General features: G+C 38.7%; 1 protein-coding gene across 1 annotated transcript in view; it reads right to left on the bottom strand.

Annotated features, from left to right (window-relative positions):
• Positions 1–27023, bottom strand: part of LOC124596563 (kinesin-like protein unc-104) — a 334536-nt gene that overhangs the window by 137469 nt on the left and 170044 nt on the right. Inside the window, exons 3-10 of the mRNA XM_047135747.1 lie at positions 23954–24036; positions 23789–23867; positions 23541–23710; positions 22327–22505; positions 11610–11865; positions 11491–11493; positions 8533–8690; positions 4601–4740 (exon numbers count right to left, since the gene is read on the bottom strand). Of these exons, the coding sequence (XP_046991703.1) occupies positions 4601–4740; positions 8533–8690; positions 11491–11493; positions 11610–11865; positions 22327–22505; positions 23541–23710; positions 23789–23867; positions 23954–24036 (1068 nt within the window). The remainder of the gene's footprint in view (positions 1–4600; positions 4741–8532; positions 8691–11490; positions 11494–11609; positions 11866–22326; positions 22506–23540; positions 23711–23788; positions 23868–23953; positions 24037–27023) is intronic.

The following is a 27023-nucleotide window of genomic DNA, read 5'->3' as shown; positions in this document are numbered from 1 at the left end:
ATAGTCAGATAATACTAGCTTCCACTGTTTTCAAATAACACATTCCAAAAACTTATAAATGGTTTTAACACCGCAGTGGATACATGTATATATATATACAAATACTCTTACAATGAAGAGAGCTGTGCTCACAACAGGACCATCAGACAGTTATGTATACTAGCAATTATGTTCCCCAAATTAATGATTCTGAAATCAATATTTCTTTCATGAAGTCAGAGATAAGACAAGTGAACAAGCACAGAATGTCAATAAAGTTACAGTTACTCTAATAATGACAACATTTGCAACACTATTGGTCCTGTAATGATAACAGCTACTATTTTGTTCACTGTGGCAGAATATATTAAAGACTGCATACTTAAAAAGTCAAACAGAGAAGTTGTTGACTTCTTATAAGTCAGCCGTATATTACACAAACAAAATCTAACAGTTAAAACTACAAAAAAGATGGTTGCCTTGTAAAATATGGGTATATTAACTAATCCTAAAAATCATAATACATTGGGCAGTAACATGCTTAAGCTCTAAAAGGCATGACATGACAGAGATGGGATAATGGGAGTGAAAAGCTGAGAGAGAGTGGTGGTGTATGGGGATTTCTTCTCTGATATCAGTAATGAAGAGGAGTAAGGGAAGAATGTGTGTAATATGACCAGGAACATGAAAGCTACTCAAAAAAGAGAAGAGAGAGAAATATAAGAATACAAGTGAAGTAGTGATAAACAGATGGCATTTATCAATGAAAGAGTTGACTGCACTGTAAGATGTAAGTTGGTAGTTGTATGAGTTCCTTATAATGCACACGTATGACCCAGCAGAAGTACTTACAAAATGTAAATATTGAAAGAATTCTTTTAAAAAAATAGAAAATTGAAAGGTAAATGAGAGATGATATTACAAGGTGTATATCAAGAGTTGCTTCCAAATATTAATTTAACTTTATTACTACTAATTTTGAATCAAAGTGGTCAATAACAAAGAGAATGTATCTTCTTTTAAGATTAAAACTCTTTGTTGACCAGTATTCAAACTTGTATGTTTATTATTTGTAGGCGATGTTTACCAATTATCTATTACTCTAGAATTAGGAAGATGATAAGAGGGAGTTAAAGCAGGTACTTATTCACAAAAAATATCATCACTAACACAAATGAAACAATAACATTCAAAGCAGATGGTTGTTACCATGCTCTATACACTAAATATAAGTAGAGATGGAAGGTAGGTCAGAATGTAACATCTTGCCAATGCCTAGGCCACTGCAGAAAGGGTCTAGTATGCAAGTAGATGGAAGACAGGTCTTGGAGATGATTTTACAGTCAAATGAAACCATCCCAGAGAAAGCCTACGTCAGGAAGAACAGAATAAAGTATCACCATTTCACCACCTTTGTACGTGATACACTGTTTTTGAAACCATTGGTCAAGTAGACTGAAGCTTTGAAAGGAATGTCAAAACAAGTTTTTTCCCTTTACATGGACAGAGGCAAGGACCTCTCATTCCAAAAGTGGTATGAAACAGGACTGTGTGATGATCAGCATGTGCCTAGTAATGCTGCCTTTTACTAAGTAGACACCAGAACATCCACCTTATTCCAAAATAGCTGTTAAGTTAAATTCCTATTCCAACAATCTACATTTACATATTGTATAATTGAAATCTAAGGAAAACATCTCACATGTACCAAACTGGTAGGTGGACCGGCACTCTCATTATTTACAAGAATGTAAGATGTGGTGAAACAGACAGCCAATGTGAACAAATCTTAACTACAACTTCAATGGAAAGCTTAAAATGTAAATTAAAGTAATTTATAAGTATACATAAAGATGTGAAATGAGGTAAGAAAATATGGGTAACATATGTTCAGAATGAAAGCAGAAGGTGTTCAAAGGCAAAACACTAAAGAGGAAGGTAGGGGTGAAACAAGAGAATTACAGAATGATTATGCAGAAAACAACATCTTGAGAAAGTGAAGAAATTTGTGAACTACTGGGTACTGGTCTTTAATTTTAACATTTGCTCCTCTGCCATTTGAGATCTTGCAGTTCATTTGGGATAGACTACTTCTATTTAGTACATTTGATTTGCCAAACATCTTTCCTGATCCTGAGTTCCCCAAACCTTCCCACTTCTCTCCACTTTCTTTCAGTTCACTTTACATCTTTTCCATGTTTTTTACTATTTATTTTCTTGTATTCTTCATGTTTTTTCACTGCAGCCGCTGGATCCTTACATTATACACTTAATCTCTTCTTTTCATTATGTATTCTTCAATTTGCACCATTCCACTCTGCATGTGGATATTTTCTATCTCTCTGTCTACTATGGTTCTCTCTGTGGCTTTTGGATTTCTCTACAAACACCAAATTTAATCCTTTCCTGGCCTTTACATCACTCCACTGTATATGATCTTCCCTGTCCCTGCTTTCCAATGCTCTATCATTCCACATTTCACGTTACATGACCATATATGCTGTGATAGCAGAACAACGTGTGTACAAGTATCTTCTTCCCCAAATTTAAAATTAACTGTTATGTACTGGGTAGTAGGTATGTACACTTCTTTTAATAACATCACATGACTGTTGCAGTTTCAGTTTCATAACCAACATGTCAACAGTATGAATGACTATCATGATATATAGAGCAGGAAGAAGTACATACATACACAAAAAGAGAGACGGAGGTTAGTGAGATGATGACAGACAGGAAAATTAAATATCCAATATGATTATTAAATACACGACAGGCACTGAAATAAGATACTCTGAATGATAAATATGAAGATCAATTAAAAAATAGGAAGATCAATTTGGGGGAAGGAGAAAAAAATTCTTTCCAAGTTTTACAGCAAATCTGAGAAAAAAAATACCTTTGTAAGATGTGGTATATAACTCACCATGCAAAAGGAAGGTATTTAATAGTAAACTTTTTCATGTTCAGTTTTTGCTGTTGATATCTGCAATATCACTGTATGTTCTCCACAGTCCTAAATCGATATTTTTGTGGGTAAGAGAACCAGCTACTAAAGTTGTGCAGCGGCAGATTATTAGTTCATATCTGCATACTGACAGACAACTGTGCATTGCACTTCTCTTATGATCTTATTGCTCCAAAGAATAATAAAAGTTCTGTACATCTTCCAAAATATCACCCATTTGAAGAGAAATAATTTATCTATTTCTCAACACAAATTCAGTTAAATACAATGATACAAGTATCTGCAAATATCAAGCCACCCGCAACTACATCTGTATAATGAAATACTTGTTCTAGGATTAAATCTTGGGTACAGGTTAAGTCCTATTCTCTCTTAGAGCTGTATGATCCAAAGAATATACACAGTAGTTATAAGAGAGTTTCAATAAATTGGGACCAACAGATTTTGAGCTATGAATGTATTTATCAGTGAGACATGCTCATATAATTAAGGTGACATGTTAGTGTTTACCAAGGACAAAGACATGATTCAAGTCAGAGGAAACACTTCATGTTGACTGTAAAAGTGCATACTCAAAAATGGTAGCACTGATTCATGACTGCATGGCAGATAAGTGAAATATATCTATATAAAAGCCATGAAAGTACCACAAGGAATACTTAAATCTGTGATTGATTAAGAAAATATAACTGATGTTTGCAGGTAATGATGTATCAGCACCAGTGAAAAATTTGGATTGTCTCAGTATCATGCTTGTTAAGAGACAACTGGCCTTTCACACTATAAATAAATACTTTATTTGTATAAACAGTCGTATGTGGTACTGCACTTGCCCATGAAAGGTAAAGGTCCTGAGTTCAAGTCTCGGTTCAGGACATAGTTTTAACCTGCCAGGAAGTTTCCACAGTCATGTTTGACAAATGCACCATTTGGTTGAAGATAAATCATATGTGGTAATGAGGAAATAAGTCTCAAATGTGAGCTGATATAAAGAAAAGAAACTATGAACAACTATACCTTTTTTTAAATTTTTCATCCTTTCAGGAAAGTTAAGAAAGTTTCAGATTCATATGCCAATTTTTGTAATTGTTATCTTACAGACCTGCTTTCATGTCATCATCTGACAAAGCAATTTTAAAACATTCTGAGCTGTATGTAGCTGTTTGCTTTCCCTGTCAGGTTGTCACACTATTTCAGTGTTATCAAATAAGAAAGAATCTTCATTTTTAATCATTAACATTTATAATTTTCAGTTTAAATGAAAAATACACAAGACCACTTACTAACAATATTTATGACAGAATAGGAGTGTGTACTTACCTTGTACAGAAACAGGAACAAGTGGGACAATGCTGACAAATACTGTCATAAATATTGTGAGTAGTCATATTTTACTTCCATTGTAAGTAGATAACATTTGCTCAATGTTATGAAAATTTGCTGCCTAATGTGTATATATAAGATAATATGAAATAATTGCACAAGAATGTGTAACAGCTCACATGCAAAATTCTTGGTCACTGGTGTCTGTGCGAAGGAATTTTCAAGAGAATTCTAAGGAAAATATATCTTTATAACTGGGTACGTATTACATGTATACCACTGTACTGTAATCAATGCAAAACACAATAAAATAACTCAATTTCCACAAACCTTCTTCCACTTCAATTCCTTCAGCCTTAAGCAAATCTCTAAGACGTACAATTTCTTCTTTGAGCTCCCGAATAAGTTTAGCATTCGCGTCTTCATTAACAACAGCCTTGCATACTATCTGTTTTGCACGGTCTGCATACCTGGTGCAAATGGTAATAAATCATTTGTCATCTCAAATATATTCCAATAATTAAAATTTGAAAATTACATAATGAAATACAAAACAGTTAATGTGAGAAGCAAAGAGTTTGGTAGTGGAAGTATTGACTTCTAGAATCTGATGGCTAAAAACAACCTACATGTTGTCTATACTAGACACACATAAGCAAGGTGGATTGCTTCCAAATTCATTGTTAGACTTCCTTTCTTATTCTTTATAGATTTCTGGTATTCTTTCTCCTAAATTAATTAATTCATGAAAACTGTTGCCCAGACACAGAATAATGTATAAAAGGTATCCAGCATATTCGTTTAATTTTATTTTGTGGCCATGAAGCAAGCAATAAAATACAACTAAAATCTGTTTCATAATTTAAATGTATTCTTAAACACAAGGAAATAACTGTATATTAAACTATCCCACCATGTAAAAACAATATATACTATATCACTATTTCAATTGTCTCTTAAGACCTGCATGTTAGGTAATATAATTTAAAGGAATGTCTTTTAGCACTTAAAGTAATACGTCACTTTAAATATTCTGTCTACTTAATTGTATGTTTAAATGTGTACATGATCATGTTATCATGTCATCATTACATGATATGCACTCTATCTCTCGGCCGAAAGGCCTTCATCTGAAGTAGAAACACACACACCCGCTTCACAAGCACTACTTGTTTACACACTACCACTGTCTCTGGCCACTATGGCTGGACTGAATCGTAGTGCACCTGGGCAGCAGCAATCTGGGGATAAGGTGGAGGCTTGGGTTGGAGAGGGGGGAGGGGGAGGGGTGGAGGGGTGGGGTTCCAGGGTAGATTGGAGGAAGGTGTACTGCTGCTTGTGGGAGTATTTAGGGATGTGGTGAGGACAGGGTAGGGTGGCTAGGTTCAGTCATGAGGTTTGTGGGGGTGGGGGTAGTGGAAAAGAGAGAAGTACACAAGGAAATAACTATGTAATAAACTATCTCACTATATAAAAACAATAATTTCAACTGTCTCTTAAGACCTGCCTATTAGGTAATATAGTTTAAAGGGACATCTTTCAGCACTTTGGACTAGTGGGTGTGTTGGTGGAGTAGAAGGCTGTGTTGTGAAGGAGTGAAGACAGTGAAGGGGATGATAAGTGGAGGACAGAGACTAGGAAAGTTTGAGGTCAGGGGGCTATGGGAATTTAGAATGTATTGCAGGGAGAGTTCCCATTTGTGCAATTCAGGAATGCTAGTGTTAATAGGAAGGGTCCAGATGTTGATAATTGAAGTGAAGCACATTTTGTTGGGCAGCATTTTCAGCAGCTGGATCAGCCAGCTGTCTCTTGGCCACAGTTTGTCAGAGGCCATTCATGTGGACAGACAGCTTGTTGGCATCACGCCCATGTAGAAAGCAGCTTGGTGACTGCAGCTTAGTTTGCACATCACATGACTGCTTTTAGTGGTAGCCTGCCTTTGATGGGATAGGAGATGCTTGTGACTGGATGGAGTAGGTCATGGTGGGAGGATGTATGGGACATGTCTTGCACCTATGTCTATTTCAGGGATATGAGCTACGAGGCATGGGGCTGTGGGCAGTGGTGAAGTAGTGCTGGACAAGGATATTGCGGAGGTTTGTTGGGCAGCAGAATACTGCTTTGGAGAGATGGAAAGGATAGTGGGTAGGATATTTCTCATTTCACGGCATGATGAGAGGTAGTCTAAACCCTGGGGGAGAATCCTGGGTGGTAGTGAGTCATGGGGGAGTACTCCTTTGTGGGTGGACAGTAGGCATGTGGAGGGCACAAGTAAATAGAGAGACAAGGAATAGGCGATCTGCTTCTGTACAAGGTTGGGTGGGTAGTTTCAATCTGTGGAGGCCTCAGTGAGGTGCTTGACATATTGGGAGAGGGACTGCTCATCACTGCAGATGTGACAAACACAGATGGCTAGGCCGTATGGAAGGGATTTTTTGGTATTTAATGGATGGCAGCTGTGGAAATGGCAGTTTTGCTGGTAGTTAGTAGGTTTGAAATGGACAGAGGTACTGATGTAGCCATCCTCACTGGAGGAATGTGAGTAAGGTGACCTCACCTTTGTCCAGATCACAAAGACATCATCAGTGAATCTGAACCAAGAGAGGTGTTTGGAAAAATTCCTCTGAATTGTCTGTAACGGGTTGGCACAGGGTGGCACCCAACAGGTCCCCATTGCTATACCACTGATTTGTTTGTGAGTGATGCCTTCGAAGAAGAAATAATTTTGGGTGTGGTTATAGTTGGTCATGGTGACCAGGAAGAAGGTTGCAAGTTTGGAGTCAGTCAGGTGTCAGGAGCAGTAGAATTCAATTATGACAAGACCATGGGCATTGGGGATGTTAGTGTAGTAGGAGGTGGCATCAACAGTGACATACATGGCACCGTGTGATAAAGGAACAGGAACTACAGAGAGGTGGTGGGAAAAACGGTTGGTGTCTTTTATATAGGAGGGTAGATTACATGTAATATGCTGAAGGTGTTGGTCCACAAATGCAGAGATCCTCTCAGTGGGTCCAAAGAATTTGAGGAGGGACTGGAGATCCTGTTGGATTTCTGAAATGAGGTCTTTTCATTGTGCCTGCCTGTGATTCAATATCTCCTCTATATGGTGAGTAGCAATCTATCATTTTCATAATGGCTCCGAGCACTATGGGGCTTAGCATCTGAGGTCATCAGTCCCCTAGAACTTAGAACTACTTAAACATAACTATCCTAAGGATATCACACACATCCATGCCCGAGGCAGGATTCGAACCTGCGACCGTAGCGGTTGCGCGGCTCCAGACTGAAGCACCTAGAACCGCTCAGCCACAACGGCCGACTATCATTTTCATAATATTGTTGTCATTGCATCCCAGACTTTCCACTGTTTGATCATAAACATAAGCTATTTCCATCATTTCCTTTTCCCTTGCCAAACATGGTGTCTTGAGAACAAGGCTGAATAACCTTTCTAATGATCTATTCACTATCTGGGTCATGATCTCACCATTTGGTATACGCAACTGATAGTTAGTTTCACTTTGGGTATGAACTGAGTGATCTAACCTTAGTTGGTGGGTGGCTCTTGAAGGCATACAATGTCTACCTGCAGCTCCTGCACTGCTTTATGTTACCTGATCATTAGAAGAATGCTTAAATGACGTTCCACTGATGGCGCCTAATCACTGAGATACCTGACATAAATGAAACATTTAGGTGCAAACTGAGAAGTTTGTTATGTTCCCCTGTTAGCTCTCATTACATCCGTGTGTAATTTTCTCAGGCAATGAAACATTTTGTGGTGAAAACATGCTTGTATGATTAGGTCACAGAATTTTTTGTATTAAAAGGCTGATAAGGGCTGTTTTGAATAATTCTGTCCATTTATTATGTCGTGGGATATGCAATGTGTTTCCCACCATGCACAACTCTAAAACGCTATAATTATACTGTGACTGTGATAACACACAAATATGTTGCGCACATTACTCAGCTCCTTGAGAGATATTTAACATTTACAGTGTAGCCAGTCACTGCTTCAGCAGCTTTATTATTTCTTGTTATTTATCATCTGCTGCTCTTTTGACATTCTTTGGTACAACTGGGATTAAAAATTCAAATATTTTCAATTAATTAAAAAAAGTGTAACAGAAAAGGAAAAGATGTCAGAATTGAAAGCTATGCCACTGAAGAAAAAGTTCTGACTTAATTGGACAAGTTTTGCACTACAAAAATATTTTCTATTTGTAAAATACTAAAAATATCTGTGATCTGCTTACCTTAGTGTGGATAATGTTTCATCATAATTAATATCAGCTGGACTGATTGCAGCAACCATGGCTGTTTTGGAATTCCCACCAAGGTTTTCTCTAAGTAGCCACGTTAGCACTGAATCTCTGTAGGGGATGAAATCTGCTTTCTTCTTTTTCTTAGTTGCCTAATTTAAAATACAATGTAAACAGGTTAATATTGGCACAAAGTATTAAGGTACATATTTGTACAATCATCTACATAAAAGGGTATGGTAAAAATATGGTGAGTTTATTTCAAATAATCTGTCTTCTGACATAATTAGACTGTAGTAACTAAATGAACCACTTTTTTGCCTTGTTTCACAACACTTTACTATTTTTGTATGACCTAGGTCTTGGATTATAAGCCAATTTTCAAGTACACATCTGATTCCAAAGATGACAACCAAGCAAAGACAAACATGTCAGCTTCTTAATCTATCATTTTTTGATTTAAACTATAAAAGTTATCTCTATTGACTTCTTTGCTAATGTTACTTTTGTATGGTACAACATTCATTAGGACAGCATTTACCGTAACTACGAATAAACACACACTGGAGTAAAGCTACGTGCACAGGGATGGTTATTTGTGTCATTATATATTTACGAAAGATGGTATCAAGGTTTTTCTCCCATGTAGAGGTTATGGTGTTGTTTAAAAGGGATGAATAATTGAATTGAGATTATTCATTCAGTAGTAGATGGGGTGGATACACACTTCTGTGTTATAATTACTACTATTTCTAATTGAGTGAGCTTTCCACCTTTCCCTCTATGTGTAGGACTTTTACATCTACTACATATTTGTGGGTATCATTTAACCACTGTTCAGCAAAGGATGAATCTGCATCCTTTCATCTCCAGCCTCTATGGTGTCTAGTACAGATTGACATCTTTGTCAGTCCAGTATAGCAAGACTGACACTCTCAGTAGATGGTCTTAAAAACCCCACTTTTCACAATGGCCAGTTGTTTATCCTTTGTATTGAAGAAACCTCTACCTAATTCAGTAGTAGATGGGGTGGATACACACTTCTGTGTTATAATTACTACTATTTCTAATTGAGTGAGCTTTCCACCTTTCCCTCTATGTGTAGGACTTTTACATCTACTACATATTTGTGGGTATCATTTAACCACTGTTCAGCAAAGGATGAATCTGCATCCTTTCATCTCCAGCCTCTATGGCGTCTCTCAGTCTAGTACAGATTGACATCTTTGTCAGTCCAGTATAGCAAGACTGACACTCTCAGTAGATGGTCTTAAAAACCCCACTTTTCACAATGGCCAGTTGTTTATCCTTTGTATTGAAGAAACCTCTACCTAATCGTTGTGGAACATGGAAATCACAGAAAAACTCTTCACCTTTTAAAATATTGCTTTTGGCTTCCTTCTTCCAATAAGATTGCATTTAAATTTATTATTAATAACTATTGTTTCTATTGTATCAAGTTCATGGTCACAAGCTCCTTGGTAGACAGCAATAGAAAGGAGATGACAGATCCTGTGGTGGAATGCTGCATGTGTGTAGGCTACTGGGTGCTGAGAGGAAGCTGAGATGAATGTTTTAGTAATGGAGGTTTTCAAGTAAACTTTAAATTTATTTAGATTTAGAAACTCTTTAGATAGGTGACAGAGAACTTCATAAGAATACATTTACAGGAGATCTTAAGTAATTTGACTAATATATTGTCCCCATCAAAGGAATTTTTCTTTTTCATGTCTCTTAACCACTCTCTGTATTTCATCTGCTATACAGTGCATCTGACTAATTCTGTTGTGCACTGATTTTTGTAGAAGGTTCAAGGCTCTAACTTAAAGACCCTTTACAACCAATGTGATCAACTACTGTCAAAATTGGTTGCTGAAGATATTGGCTTCTATTTCATCTTCATCCACTATGCTGCCATTATGACCAACTTTGGTACAGTCTACATCCTCTGATATTTTGTCTGTCTCCCTTTTCAGAACCTTCCAATTGTTTTTATTTTATTATTATACTGTCAGTTTCTGCTTTAGTGAACACACTTTTGATTTTTTAAATCATATTCTTTAGTATGCTACACTATAAATTGTAGCACTCCCTATCCTGAGGTTTATTACTATTCTGAATGAAGTAGAAAGTGTTCTCTTTGTTGAACAGGATGTGTTGATTCCATTCATGAGCCAGTCTCCCACAATCACTCAGGGTGATTCTTTTTTTAACTTTCTTATGAAATACAGCACCAAACAGTGAAACATATTCGTTCAAGAGCATGTAACATTTATCACTGCCATTTTAATCTGATACACTGTGCCCCATTCCAAATGTTGCAAATGCCCACTGAACGTTTGCAGATTTTTACCGTTGATTAATCTAAAGGATCTATTGATATAACAACTCTTGTTAGCAGGGCTTACAACATGCATTTTCAACAGCTGTCCATCATGGCCACAAACACCACTTAAAATCTGTCTTACACATATGTTACCGATTCTGTTATTATCTACAGAAATATTATCAATCAAGCTTGTGCAGTTCTTTGTCACTCTTGTGGGGGGCAAAGCTCTTCTGACAAGTTTCAAACATTTCTAATGTAACATGAAATTTTCCTAATGTGTCAAATATTTTAACCTAAGCACCACTTCACTTCTGAATCTAAAGAATGGCTTGTGTAATACTTCATGATCACACTAAAAATATTTCTGAGACATTTTTTGGTATTTTAACTATATCTGAAAAGATTCTTTATTTCATGAAGGAGATCTATTGCAGCTATCCTTTGGTGTATCAGAGTGGCAATAATTTTGGGACTTCTGCATTATAAGTTTCTCTTGTTGAAATATTTTGTAACTCAATTATACACCAGATTTTTTTTAATCCTGAAAATAAAATGCAGATATATCGCTTAGAGCATATTTCTTCTTACAAGAAAAAAAGACAGAAACAAACAAGATTACTCACCGCCTTGTCAGACAGTTACAGAATAAGCATGAAAAGAGAAAAAATGGAATTATATTTAAATACTTTTTTTACACAGAAATACTGCAAAAATGATGTATAAGAATCATTTCGATACTCACCACTTCAGCCAGAGCTGAAATGACTTTTCCTAATGTGGTGAGACTTTTGTTGATGTTGGCTCCCTCCTTGAGTCTTGTTCCTTTGGCACCAGTAGAGTCTGCTCTTTCAGAACCAGCAAGGTCAACCAATGAGATTTTACTTACTTTCTCAGTAGTTAACTCTGTGCCCTTATCAACATGTTGCTGAGTAAAAAATATTGTGAACACTGCATGAGATCTGCTAGATGTCTCATTCATGTTTGTTGCTGCCACTGTCCTGCAAATGAAATACATGTTTTTGAGCAAAACATACAGGTAATTAACGGCATCTTCAATTCAATGGGCAACAAACAGATTATATATAAACTGAAAGATATATAATATTATGCCACAGTTTGAGACTTAATGTATATTTTTACAACAAAAGTGGCAGCTTTAACAATAGGTCACTGTGTACAGGATGGCTAGCCAGGCTGCACACATTTTAGAATTTTTATGCAAAATTTTATTTAGAAGGTATCAGCCACATCTTTCAAATTCTTATCCAGCTTCACTCTTTACGTCTGTTCATTGCCTATGAGCCTGTGGAAAATATGGAATTGGCATAACACCACCTTTCCAGTAAGGGTATACTTTTCACCGCTCTGCTGAATCACCTACATGCACTACCCAGGTGACCAATAGGGATGTGGGAAATGAGTCACATGTGTGGTTGCAGGAAAGTTGGTAGAACAAAATCTAGACACTCCCTTGTACTTCAGCCTTCAGATAGAGCAGACGGCTCACTGTCATCTACCTATGTTTCTGTCCTCCGAGACCTGCCACCAGCCATTCAATACAAACAACTTCCTCTCACAATGCCTACTCCATTTCTTGCATTCAATCACCTAGACTGGCAGTGGTCCTTTACTCCTGCCCCAGGTGAGCCCTTCTGTACTCTGTAATTTCAGAATATAGTCCTGGTTTACTTCAGTTTACTCTTTTGTCTTGAAAACTTCTGTTCCGATGCCTTCCTCTACTACCCAACCAAACTCTACTTTTCAGGCTCGTACAAACTGGTGTCAAGAAGTCAGGGTTTCCCACTGTTCCACCTGAAAGGAGGCCGCAAAACTTTGGTTCACATTCAATGCTGTGTGGCCAGTGGAAGAAGATGTCACTGCTGTTATTTTGCCACATACTAGATGCAGCAGTGCATCAGCAGTTCTGCCTGGAGTGCATTGCACCTGCACATTCCACTACCATAGCAGGCACAGTCCATGTCTGAGTCCACAGAATGCTGCCTGTCGGCCAGTGCAGCCCTACTCACACTGCTAGTTCACAGAGCTGTGCAGTAAGACAACACACTGTTTACATGTGCTGTGTATGAGTTGGCACCTCTCACTGGTGTTGCCAGCCAGCTCCGGCCAGAGGTTTCCAGTTGCCGCACATCACTGCTGAGCCCGAGCTCTATTGTGAACCTGTCTGCATGCATGATGCTTGCAAATCGTGATGAGTCCACGCTGTTCCTGCAGCCTTACCAGGGGTTGCCTGTGACGGGCCAAATGCATGTGCATGCTGTCTATGGTTGTTACGACCCACCATGCCCCACAGATGTTTCCCCATTAGCTACCTGCAGCCTACCGGCATCACTCTGTCTATGCACATTGTGCCACACTTTGGTAAGTTCACTTGCAATTATAGTTTTTAATGGAAAATGATCAAGAGAATTTTATTACTTCATCTTCAACTGTAATTTATAGAGAAGACTATGGGTAGAATAAAATACAAATGCGGTAAGGTTAGGAAACTATCTATTACCAGTAGTTATCTTGCACTTCCGAGACTCTATAGCACTAGCAACATTGCTTCTTTGACAGTTGGGTATGGATATGAAGAATAAGTAAGAAGACACTGTCTGTGGACAGAAATATTTATAGATGTGTGTTTGTTAAATATGACTTTTAAGATGATTACTGGGTAGAAATTTTTCTTATACAGGACCTTGCAACTTGCGAGTTGTCGAGTAGTGCCACAAAGACTCTGATCTGGCTGTGGAATTTTCTTCCATTTTGTTTTCATGTCAGGATCCACACTCTCTCTTCCATCTATCATGTCAACATCTGCCCACCATTTCATACCACTGATGGGAATGGGTTTCCACCTACACATATGTGAGAGCATTGAGGGCCTTACAATACATTCTACTCAGAGGCCGGGTCTCACCCAAAACCAACAATATCTGTGCACCATGGGATTAGCCAAATCGTGTAAACTTTGGTGGGAGCGAGTTTTTGTTTCAGGGCCAGATACAGACCTGACACCAGCATTTAGGTCTTCCAGAAAAGCTGCAAACCATTACATTCTGACAATTCTGGAAGAGTCAAACAGATTACTAGTGAGAATAGGCGACTATAAGCATGCAGGGGCATCATACTGTCCCAGAAATATGATCAGCACCTTTTGTCGCCAATGCTGTTAGAATGCTGTGTGACATCCCAGGTTGCAGGACTGATTCACCCCCTCCCCCCCCCCCCCCCCCCCTCCCCCTTTCTCTTTTTCTCCTTTCTCCTTCACCTTCATTAATTTGCTTTTCTTCCTTCGCAAATATTTTGTTCCATAATGTGTCTTTACAAAAAAAATATGGAGTGGCAGAGGAAGTGATTATAATGTGTCATGCTGCACAAAACTAATGAAGCATTATGATTGATATGATAATATATTTACTGAATACTGTTGCTCGTAAGTGGAAGTTGAGACTGATGTTGAGAGATAATGTAAAGATATTATAGAGTTAAAGATGAATTAATGTGGAGAGTTGCACAAGTATTGGAATTCCCCTTTTAGAACATGAGTTACCTCTACGGTATGAGGTGAAGTGTGAATCATTGTGCAGCTCCTGTCACGGCCTGGCACACAGCTCTTGCATCTGAGATGAGATAAACAAGCCACACAAAGATGCACAGCTACCCCTCCTTTTCCACCACTAAACATACAGCAGCCGTTGATGTGGGTAACATCATAAACTCCACCTCTACCTGCTATACATGGTTTGCTACAATCAAGTTTAAATCACCATGGGACAACTGCACCAGCTGAGCTTCCCACTGCCTCATGTCTCAAGCCTCTTGCCTTGCACCTCAATGCAGTTGAAGCTGTAGTAAACATTTGTCACAGTTCTAGAAAGATCATAACTGCCATTGTAGCAGTACCATATAACATTAATTCTGATATATTACACAACTGTTAGGGTTACGCCTACTAATTTAAACTTTGTATTTAGTAGTAAATACACATTCGTTTTGTCACTGTATTATTTGAAACTTAAAGTATCGCAGCCATTTTTACTATAAGGACAGTGGTGTTTTAGAAATCTTTCATGCGTATTTGACAACACATTATGTTACTTCCTGACATAGTTAATGAGGACACAAGCAATCTAAAAGTTTAACGAGGCTAAACATCTTTGTACAGACAGTATCTTGTAATAGTCCAGATCACAATCATATAACATTCAGTGATTACTAGTTTTGGATGAATATTCACCCATCTTCACATCAATTATCAACTGAAGTGCAGTATCTGGTCATAAATTTTAATTAACATTTATGCTCCATAGAATTTTAATTTTAGTAGTAATATAATCCCAAGCATTATCTCATATTCATTCTTGAGTTTCTTCCTTGCTCAGTGCTGTGTTTTTGAGTTTTGGTAACTGCCTTTCTCTTTCCTGCAGCAAGTCCAGATTGATGTTTAACATTTTTCAGTGGTATAGTTTCTTCACACTGCTGAGGTGGAGGGGGGGGGGGGGGGGGGGAGGGGAGCACAGTTATGTGTTCTGTCAATCTGTGCTGTAATTTTACATCAATGGGCGACTGCAGTCTAATACTGTCCATCCAATTTTACACCCACCCCTCTTAATTCTTACAATCTTGCTGTACTGCTGCTACTATTCTGTTTTCCTTCTTTTGTTGAAGAAGGATAGTTAATGCTGAATTCCTTCTGGCAGTACTGATGTTTTCTATCTTGCCTTTCCACTGACAATTACTGAGGCATTTTGCTTCCCTTCTCATTGAGTTCAACCATTACAATTTCTGAGGCTCTGCTGTTAGAAATGGTTCATCTTTGATTTTGTATTATGGCTCCACCACCTAAGTAAGGGAGGGATAAGAATTCTGCATGCACACATGCAGATATCTCTCATTTGACTGCGCACTTCCTCAACTATCACATCATGTTGTCTAAGCAGTAAGGTGGAGAAACTGTGTCACACACTATTAGATAGCAGTTCAGTCAAGCAAAGAACAATGAACTGTTGCATGTTGTTTAGTTTCACATTTCACACTTCTCAACAACACAGATCACCAGAAAGACAAATTTTCAGTATTATTTAATTATTTTTGGCTTGATGAAGACATAATAAAGTATAAACTTTGCACAAACTATCAGCAGATGGACAAACACAATCAGTTTTGCAGATTTTTGTCACTCAGGCTGCCACATAATCATGAAACTTATTTAATTTTTTAATCCCTTTCACATATGTACGTTGATTGAAACATTGATACCATGGTTGTAGCCTCATTATGGAGAAAAACTTCATGAGGGAAAAGTCATAGAAAGCCACGACAGTTTAAATGTAAAAGATATTGTCTTCTAAACAGTAATTACACTGCAGAGTGATCAGAGTGCACAGAGAAGTATCAACAGAAATGACAAACAGTCATAAAAAGAGCTCAAAAACAGTTGAGAAATTCTTTGTCAGAAGCTGTCCCTTCCACAGTCTGATTTTCTTTTTAAATATCTTAACACAGTCTTATGTGGTGAAGTTCAATAAAAATGTGGAGTCAGCACTCCATTCTGTATCTCCTAATTTTGATCCCTGCTTTTGTTTTTTTCCTGAAGTTCAACAATGTCAGATCTTAAATCAAAATATAGTTCCAGATATGCCCCTTGTCTTAACCAACATACTCCACAGTAATACATAATGTCTATACGCACTTCATTTGATTCTACCAAAACTTTTGAAACTGATGGTGTATTAATGTGTGTGACTTCAGAAAACTTGCTATTTGTATCACCAATTTCATCATGTGCTTCATGAGCACTAACTGACACACTAAACAATGAATACTGTACAAATGAACATTAACTGTTGCAATGGTTTGCTGTTTCATTGTCAATTTAATCTTTCAATTCTTTGTGCACGGTGTTATAATGCCAGCTTATAGCAAATCAGAAGCATCCATCACTTACACAACTACAAAATAGTTATTGAGAATTCTCAATGCTTGTGATGACAGATCACTAGACTGCCTCTTTTTATGTAAAAAGTCACTGGCTCTTTGAACATCTTTTATACCATGCGAAGTAAAAACAGTGTTGCCACTATGTTTCTGCCAAACTAAACACAGTCAACCCAACCAAAAAGCACCACACCAAATACCGGAAGAAACAGTGTGGCATCACACTGTTAAATGAAATGTCATGCTGCACAGAGTAGTTCTGAGAACGATCAAACAAAGCTGAGATGTACAGAGTAGTGTCAACACAGGCTGAGCCTCATACTGCATGTGTGCAGTTTTGCACACTGTGTCCACCCTGGTTGTTAATTTACCAGGGATTTTAGTATTAGAACCTTGCTTTTACAACTCTAGGGTATAGGTCTTGTAAATAAGCAGTGAAGCATGATAATGTGAATATATGAAAACAATGAAAAGACTTATGCTGTAGGAAGATTAATGCATTGTGAATGGTTTAGCAAATGGTAATTTCATACATGGAAATAATGTGTAGATATTGTTTAAAGAAGTGTTTCTGTACTTAGACTTGATTTTTACTAATTATTCTGAGATCATCTGCAATATTTGGTTATTTTAGTGTAAATAGCCACTAATTTAATATCTAACTGCTACATCGTCACTATTAACATATACTGGAAAGATTATTTCAGTTTCAAACTATCTCATTCAAAAGAAATGTTATTGTTACAACCCCTGCTGACAAATATGAAATATGAATTAACACTTGCTCTCCTCTTGCCCATAAGTCCCCTCTTTCCAAGACAGTGGCTGGTGAACCGTAAAATTTGTGAGCCACCACCCCTGCAGGAGGAGGAATGGTTGTACATGGTGAACAGCTAGCCTAAACTTATTTTAGAATCTTTATGCAAACTTTTATTTACAAGTTATGGACCATATCTTACAAACACTAGTCCTGCTCCACTTCCTACATCTGTACAGTGTTTACAAGTCTGTGAGAACCGTAGAAACAGCATCACATTGTCTTTCTGTTAAGGGTAGTCTTTATGGCTCTCTGTTGAATAAACCTTCTACACACACCACCCAGGCGACCAATAGGGAATGTGGGGAAACAAGTTGTGTGTGGTTGCTGGAGTGTCTCGGAGGGCAGGGCATAGCCTAGATGCTCTCCTGTTCCTCGGCCTTCTCCTGGTCTGGGCACCAGCTACTTGAACTTGAACCACCTCTCTCACATTACTTATTCCCTTTCTTCACCTAGATTGACAGTCGTCCTTTACATCTGCCCAAAGTGAGCCCTTCTGTACTATGTAATTTCAGGACAAAGTCCAAGTTCACTACATTTCACTATTTTACTTTGAGAACACTCATTTTGACGCACACCCTCCCATCCTGACTGTACTCCACTTTTTATGCATATACAACTGGTAGAAAATGAAATTATGAAACATTTGGCAGAGGCAAGCAGCAAAAAAGCTAATAATGATTGTTCATTGAAATTATGCGAAAAAGACAGTTCAGGACCTGCTGAATTGACAGAATACGTACCAAATATCATGGACAAAAGGAAAAAGAAAATACTTGTTTTTAGAACCACATGTTCCACCTATAGGGCAATAAAAGAGAAAGAAAGGTCGGGGATGTGGGGAAGGGAGCAGAGAAGAGGAGAGGAGAGGAGGAGAGAGGGGAATTGATAGCAAGTGTGAGATTATATCCTGATATGAAACCTCACACCATAACGGGTGGCAATTTTCATGTTAAGTTAATGCACTTAATACATGCATAAGGGACAAAAGATTGCAAGTATATACCTGAACCGGTCACACATTCGTAGAATACTGAATAGAAATAAATGCTGTATCGGAGAAACAATACTCCTGTTGCAACAGTGAATGGAACTGTTCAGAGTATCATATGACAGGGATGTTAATAGCCCTTGTACTGGCTGTCATCATGGCAGTGCATTTCACTGTGGCCCAACAGTGGGTGACCGATGCACGAGACACTCCATACATGACGTCTTACAGGTAATGGGCCTTTCATATACCTCTGCATAAATGCTGTACCACTTGTACTCTGATTCAGAGAAAACCACAATTATTAGGGTAAAATACTGTGGACAACAACATGTTGATGACAAGGCTTTATGTTCACTATTATGGACTGCAACAGCTGATAGACAATGCAGCAAATCACTTGCTGATTCTGCTGCACACAAGAGCAAGTAAGCAGCCATACTGTCTAGAACCACTTCTTTACTAAGGGGTGCAGAATCTACAGCCCCAGAGACATACCTCTGCTCACTGGACACACAAGGCACAAGGATTAGCTTGGATGGAGGACTGATGAGTCGCAGTACACATTATGTATAGGCCTAGGCTAACAACATGATGCAAGTAAAGCCTACATCAAAAACGATAAGAGATGTACTCAGCTTGCCAACTAGGTAATATTCAGGCAGATGGTAAAAGTATTTTCATGTGGGGGACATTTATATGGAATCAAATATGATAACTAACACATATGATATCATCTCATCAGCAAACAATATGGTTATCTATTGCACAATCTTGTGTATTCATTTGCTTGCCAACAGCAACCTCTGCAAACCTGAATAAGGTCCTTTGTTCTCAAACTGTCAGAATGACTTAAATACTCCACAGACATAGGGGTGCTTGTGTGGTGACCATGTGATGTGAACTACGTTCTTTTGAGTACATCCAAGAATCACTGAGTGATATGTGAGCTCTGAGCCAGTCCTGGCTAATTTCTACGAATTGTGGGTCTTGGTAGGACAGTCACAGATCAGGACGGATCCCAAACACTTTCAGTATGTCATGCATTCGATGGCATCACACCTTATTACTGTCTTTGAGATGAAAGGGACTACTCCACACAGCCAGACAGATGTCTTATTTAAATCCTGATGACAATATTATGAAAAGGAAAGACTTTTACTCACCATATAGCAGAGTTGTTGAGTCGCAGACAGGTACAACAAAAAGACTACTAAATACATAGGTTTTCGGCCAGAAGGCCTTCTTCTGAAACAGACAACATACACACAAACATTCACACACAGACAGTAGTTGTGTGTGTTTGTGTAAGCTGCGTTTGCGTGAATGTGTGTGAGTATGATGCCTATTTTGGTAGAATGCCTTCTGGTCAAATGCTTACGTGCTTAATAGTCTTTTTGTTGCGCTTGTTTACGACTCATATTCGCTATATGGTGAGTAGCAATCTGTCATTTTCATAATATTGTCATCATTCTATCATGGATTTTCCATAGTTTAAATCCTGATGTGTGTAAGATGAGTGAGACCCATGTGAAGATTTTTTTTTTCCCCTTAAATATGTGTAACGTTTGAAGGGCATGTCTGTCATTCCATGGAACATATAAAATTCAGTCCAGAAACAAACATTTTATCTGAAATGCAAAACATGCATTGCCATCCAGAGTAATGTAGACTCCACGCCAGAAAGGACTGTGATGCTTGCCTCAGTGAATGGAATTGTTCAGGGTATTACATGACTGGGATGTCATTAGCCCTAGCCCTTTTACTGGCTGTCGTCACAACAGTGCATTTCACTGTCACCCAACTGTGGATCCCTGATCCATGAGACACTCCATATATGAGGTCGTAGAGGCAATGGGCCTTTCACATGCCACAGCATAAATGGTGTACCATGTGTACTCTGATTCTGAGAAAGCTGCCATCATTAGGGTCAAAATACTGTGGAGATAATATTGAAAAACTACTGTGTATTATAACGTGCAGAATATCTATTTCTCATAATGAAATAGAAAATAAGAAAGACCCCACTGAGGCAAATAATATCCAGTTTGGCATAGATAAATGACAAAAAAATTCTTTCTGGTTAGAAGTGAAAGAAGAGAAGATGTGTACGGAAAACAATCAAAATCTGATAAAGCATTGAGAGTCCTCTTTGGATTTATACTGATCCCTTGTGAATAACAGAATGAAATGTTATTTCTGTGGCTGCTCCTTTCATAACTTGAAACGTATTATACAAACTAGCAGTGCTCATGTGAGATTTTCCGTTTTGTTCCTTTTTCTCAGTATCCTACTCTGTACTGCCTCCAATAAACTGATGTGTGGCAGCACAGATTTTTTTTCACTGGAAATACACCATCAAAGCAATGTTTCACACCTCTCTGCCTTACATTTAGCCATTAACTATTGCTGCATTGAAAATGCTTCAGGAGCATTGAGGAAAAGTATATGATCTAATCTATGTAAAATGTTTATGGTAGGCACGAAATCAACATTTATAAAGTTGCTTAAGCATATCCCATATTTATCAAAAGATTGTCCGTGATATATTAATAGGATACAAAATTTCAAGAACAAGACCTAGTCTCTTAGCTTTGCAAACTACACTTATTAAGCTTTCCTTGCTCCTGCATGTAATTTACCCATTACAATCAACATTATGGTTTGGTTTTGGCATATTTCTGACCATGCTGATTGGGAGTTACATTTTACTGAAGTGTGTGAAATTGGTCCCCCATCAGTAAATTAACAGAAAGCTGCTGAAATTGAATGTGTTTCTAATACATTATTCGAAAAAAGGTCTCTTTTGCTCAGTTTAAACAATAGCAGTCATGATTTAAGATGAAAAACCAACTATTTGCACAGTGCGATTTAAGGACGCAGTAGAAAATATACATCATGATGGTCTGATCAGAATATACGGCCATCTTGGCAAATTAAGGCTGTAGCATTTATACATTAATGTATTTATTCATGGTCATGAGTCACATCACTGACGTAAAAGGTGTCACAGTGCACATGACAATTCAGCTGTCACAAAAATTAAAAATAAACTATCATTAACACGCTACAATCTGTTTATTTAGCCCAAAATGAACACAGCAAAATTAGTAGGAAAACCAGTTATCTGTTTGCTAAATGGCAAGAAGCCCAGTTACAACAGACATTAGTAGTTATCATATACTCGATAGAAATCTTCAGTGCTTGAGTATAGACACTTCTGGAGAACTGGTTGACACTTCATTGTTTGTGCTTTAGGGATTTACTTATTTTTTGTTATGTCTAATGGGGGCTTATTGAAGGTCTTCGCAGCAGAATACTGAATTCACACTGATCTCTAGACGATGAGCCAGAGTCTGCATGAAAACCAACTGTTGTTCTAACGAAATTGATTATTGTTAGCAACGAACACCAGGCAAAGATGTACTGTAAAGCATTTATCACTGAGACTATTTTTGAAAGAAAAAAAAAAAAAAAACTGTGATGCATGCATTGCTGTGACTAACCAAAGACTCAAGTGAAAAACGTAAAACAGGCAAAAGGAGAGACGATTACATATTCAGATGAGCAAATTAAAACTACTTTCTTCAGAGTACTGCTAGCACAATCTCTAGCAAGAACTGCTGAATCAATTGAACTGTCTTAAGTTCTTTATCAAAATAAGTATCGGTAATGAACAAAAGACAAGAGAATCGTTACTGTCACTACCTGGCCTTGTTTCCTTCATCTATGAGATCGTGGATGTCCTGGTAAGACGTGACTGCAAGCTTGGACAGATCCTCCACATAAGGTCCCAGCAGCGGGTGTTCCCTTACTCTCAGGTTACCTTTGTTCTTCGGATTTAGCAGATCTCGCACTCTCTCACAATATATCTCCATGTAGCTCACCTAAATGTTTCATAAAAGAGCGACTCAGTCCAGTGCAGAGCTTAGAGTAACACTTCACAACTACACCGTTAAATTGAACTTACGAACTATCTTAGTCACGCAAAGGTAAGTCCCGATCATTCGAGTTGAACAAGTTTTCACTATAAGTAAGTAAAATAAATAAAAATGTTGGATACAGCAATAACAAAATTATTTTATTATTCTCGATACCGCATTTTGCTAAGCTGCTCTACCCTGACTGAACCATGAAACTATGTTCTTTGAGGACAATCCGCTACCACGATTCGCATACCTATTACAGGTGTTGCCCTTTAAGCGCAGTTTAGCACTTCCCGTTTGCAACGACAGACTTGGGCAGCACGTAACAGCGATTTCATTTTATCTCAGTAGTCACTCACTCACTCAACTGGCGAACAAGTATACATCACTTTGTCCACAAAAATGACAATGGACGCGGATATCGTAAGAGATGCATCGTGCGTAAGTTCGCTTTTCCCTCATATGACCATTTTTAATTGGCCTGCGCGTGATTCCATTCAGCTACCTACATACCTAATATGGACGAAGAACAATATATTAAGATGATACATAATAAGTGAATAAATGATTGCAGTAGTCCGTCAATTAGTAGAAAATATATAAGTTGTTACCAGTAGAAGAAGCATTGATATTGTTTGACCGCTAAGGTTGGCTGTTCCACTTTTGATTGTTTCGCCATCCGCCGCAGTCTTCCGATTATTATCGATTAAGAACTCCGACTACGAGCTGAAGAAAAAAGTATCTGTACTCTACTGCCATACAGTAGATAGCTTTTCTTCTCCCATAAAAGTTACCCTTTTTGAACAATTAGCCTATTACTCAACGCACGGTAATTTTGGTTATTATAAGCGCGAATAATCGGGACTTAGCTTTAAATGTTCAAGGCAGTACGATATCAACTTCCATAATGATATTCTTGATTTCTAAAAACTAAAATATGCACAGTAGTCCGTAGGAAAAAATCTCGTGAACACTGCAAGAAAGAAAAGAACTTACTTCAACGGTGTATTTAGAATCTGAACTTGTCGTGTTGTGTATTCTTCGAAATAGGTCTTTACAGATCTGCGGAATTATTCCTTCTTGTCCTTCTTCTTCTTGCCTGCCCATCATGGTGTACGATTTTCCTGCTCCAGTTTGGCCATAAGCAAATATACAAACGTTGTAGCCTGTGGAAATGATATACTATTAAAAGTTGGCCGAAGCACTATTATGAATGAGTAAAAGAAACTTGACGAAATTCTTACCTTCGAATGCGTGCTGTAACATTTCTTCACCTATGTCCTTGTAAACCATCCTTTGCGTTGAGAAGTTAGGGTCTGCTGGCTGCAAGAATTTAAAAAAACAGTTAACATTTCTGGAGCAAGTGTGACTGTAAGACACGTTTATTTTGCGGTGGATGTAATACTTACGTTATGTGACCAGTATGAGTAATCGTAGTTAAAGCTTTTAGTTGCATCTTTAGAGCCAGGCGGTGCTTTAGGATTAACTATATCTGCAACAGAAGAATGAAAACGAGGTTTCTCAAACATTGTTAAAACACCTTGCCTTACAATGTTCATTTGAATATTCAAAGGGAGCCTTAAATAGAAGCGCACTATAACAACGTCATTAAAAATACTGTACTGATGTTTCAGTAAACATAACACTGTTGTCTATGACGAAGAGTTGTCACTTCCGAGGCAGCTGGATTCTGATATGTAAAGCAAACATGTTTCTTTCTGTACGGTAAAAAGAAGGAAGGAAGGTGAGCGTTTAACGTCGAGATCGCTCGAGACAAAACAACAGACTTGGGGAAGAAATTGACCGAGTTCTTTTCAATGGAACCATCAGGCAAAGTGCCTTCAACGATTCAGAAATGCGAGTCCAATGTCGTAATGTCCCACCCCTTTCGTTTTTTTTTTAAGGTAGACGAAAAAAGTGCTTTTCTTGAAATGTTACCAGTCTTCTAGTGCTTCTCTTCGCCCCATCGACAACAATTTACCAATGTTCCTCTATGAATTCCTAAAGTTTGCCCAATATGTATCAATATTGCATGATTCCTGTAACACCAAAGAGACTGGGGCTCGGATCTATTATGTATTTCAATCTAGCGTCATACTGTTCCGTTTCAAACAACGGCTCTTCGGGGATCCGCGCCGTATAAGTCATATCCAATGTGCACGTTGAGTCGATGGGCTGGGATACTCAAGTGATTAAGGCAGGTAGTAGAGACATGGAATCATGTGAAATTGTTCTAAACGCCTTATCCGTAAACTACCTTGGGCAGGTAAGCAGAGAACCGACTCCGTGTCACCGACAGGCCCGAATGTTACTACTTACTGTTAGCGTAGAACAAGGGATCAGTGATCATAAGGCCGTTGCAGCATCGTTGCATTCGGTTGTCAGTAGCAATATGAAAGACAGGTAGATAGATGTCTTTGCTTAGCGAGAGCGACAAGAAACAGATTTCAGATTACCTGCGCGGTCATCATGACAATTTCATCTCCAGCACTGACAACGTTGAGCATCAATGGACAAATTGTACCGTACAACACGCTTTATACAGTTAAGTGCAGAGCAAAGTTGTGGGGAATGGGAAAGATCCGCTGTGGTTCGACAGTCGTTTTAGAAAACTATTACTACAGCAATGAGAGCTTCACTGGAAATTTAAACGTAGCCAAAGCATCAGTGACACACAAAATTCGAACGAGGCGAAAATTATCCTAAGGAGAGCAATGTGTGAAGCTTTCGAAGAATTCGAAAGTAAAATTACATCTATTGACTTGAGAGAAAATCCTATGAAGTTTCGGTTTAATGTTAAGTCAGTGACATATCGAAGCTATCTGTCCAGACATTCTTACTGTAATGACATCGGAACATAACGGGTGTTCAGAAAGTAGCTATGCAGTGCCATGTTGTGGTGTGACAAGTAATGACTGATACGATTGTCGATTATTAATACAACATTTACCATTGTTTAACACATTTGAACCATATTTAACCAGGTATTTGTATTTGTTCGCAGGTCCAGTTTGAAGACCAACGTCTTGTGTGACATCATTGTCATCCGGGTCATCATGCTGACGATTGAACAAAGAGTGTTTCTTGCGGAGCATGTATTCCGCAATGGAGACAAGTTTACCTCAGCAGTAGGAGCTACATTTGTAGCAAAGTTCCCAGGAGTGAAGATGCCTAACCGCAATTCTGTACAGAACCTCATCACCAAGTTATGAAAGACCGGAAGCGTTCATAATGCTCCAAAATCAGGGAGGCCATCCACATTCACGTCCACGTCCGAAGAGAAGGTGGCGGGGTGGCGGAGGTGCAAGACATGATGCTGCAAAGTCCAAAGAAATCGGTTAGACGACTAGCTTAGCTCAGCAGGCCCACGTGTACGTGGGTTCCCCTCACAAGATTCTCCGGACGTCACTGTCCATGTATTCGTACAAAATATCGGTCGTGCATGAACTGAGAGTCACCGACAGGCCCGAATGTTAATGTGAACTTTTCCAACTGGGTTCTGTCCTTCCTGCAGGTCAATGGTGAGGGGATTCTTGGCACAACGTTTTTCATGGATGAGGCATGGTTTCACCTTTCCGGTTATGTGAACAGCCAGAATTGTCGTTTATGGACTACAGAGAATCCGCATGAATTTAAGGTGTCCCCACTGCATGATCAAAAAGTTGGTGTTTGGTGCGCCGTGACTCAAAAGCGCATCATTGGGCCGATCTTCTTTGAGGACACCATAAATGCAGAACGGTACTGCACCTGCATTCTGGAGCCCTTCCTAAGTGAATTGAATGAGGACGAAATTGTGAATGCCTGGTTTCAACAGGATAGGGTGGCTGCACATACCGCCCACAAGGGGATGAACTTTTTAAAGGACATCTTTGGTGACCTCTGTACGAATCTACCTGAGTTCCGAAAACAACGATCGTATGATACGCAGTGTGCTGTCCTTTTCGACGAGACCTGGAAGTACACCAACGCCCAGGTAGATGCCGTGTTCGCCGGCCGCTGTGACCGAGCGGTTCTAGGCGCTTCAGTCTGGAACCGCGCTGCTGCTACGGTCGCAGGTTCGAATCCTGCCTCGGGCACGGATTTGTTTGATGTGCTTAGGTTAGTTAGGTTTAAGTAGTTCTAAGTCTAGGGGACTGATGACCTCAGATGTTAAGTCCCATAATGCTTAGAGCCATTTGAACCGCCGGCCGCAGTGGTCATACGGTTCTAGGCGCTTCAGTCTGGAACCGCGCGACCGCTACGGTCGCAGGTTCGAATCCTGCCTCGGGCATGGATGTGTGTGATGCCCTTAAGTTAGTTAGGTTTAATTAGTTCTAAGTTCTAGAGGACTGATGATTGCTTCAAATGGCTCTGAGCACTATGGGACTTAACATTTTAGGTCATCAGTCCCCTAGAACTTAGAACTACTTAAACCTAACTAACCTAACGGCATCACACACAACCATGCCCGAGGCAGGATTCGAACCTGCGAGCGTAGCA

This window comes from Schistocerca americana, chromosome 2 (genome assembly GCF_021461395.2).
Source record: "Schistocerca americana isolate TAMUIC-IGC-003095 chromosome 2, iqSchAmer2.1, whole genome shotgun sequence".
In the NCBI taxonomy this organism is placed as follows: Eukaryota; Metazoa; Arthropoda; class Insecta; order Orthoptera; family Acrididae; genus Schistocerca; species Schistocerca americana.
This window is presented reverse-complemented; position numbering and strand designations above follow the sequence as displayed.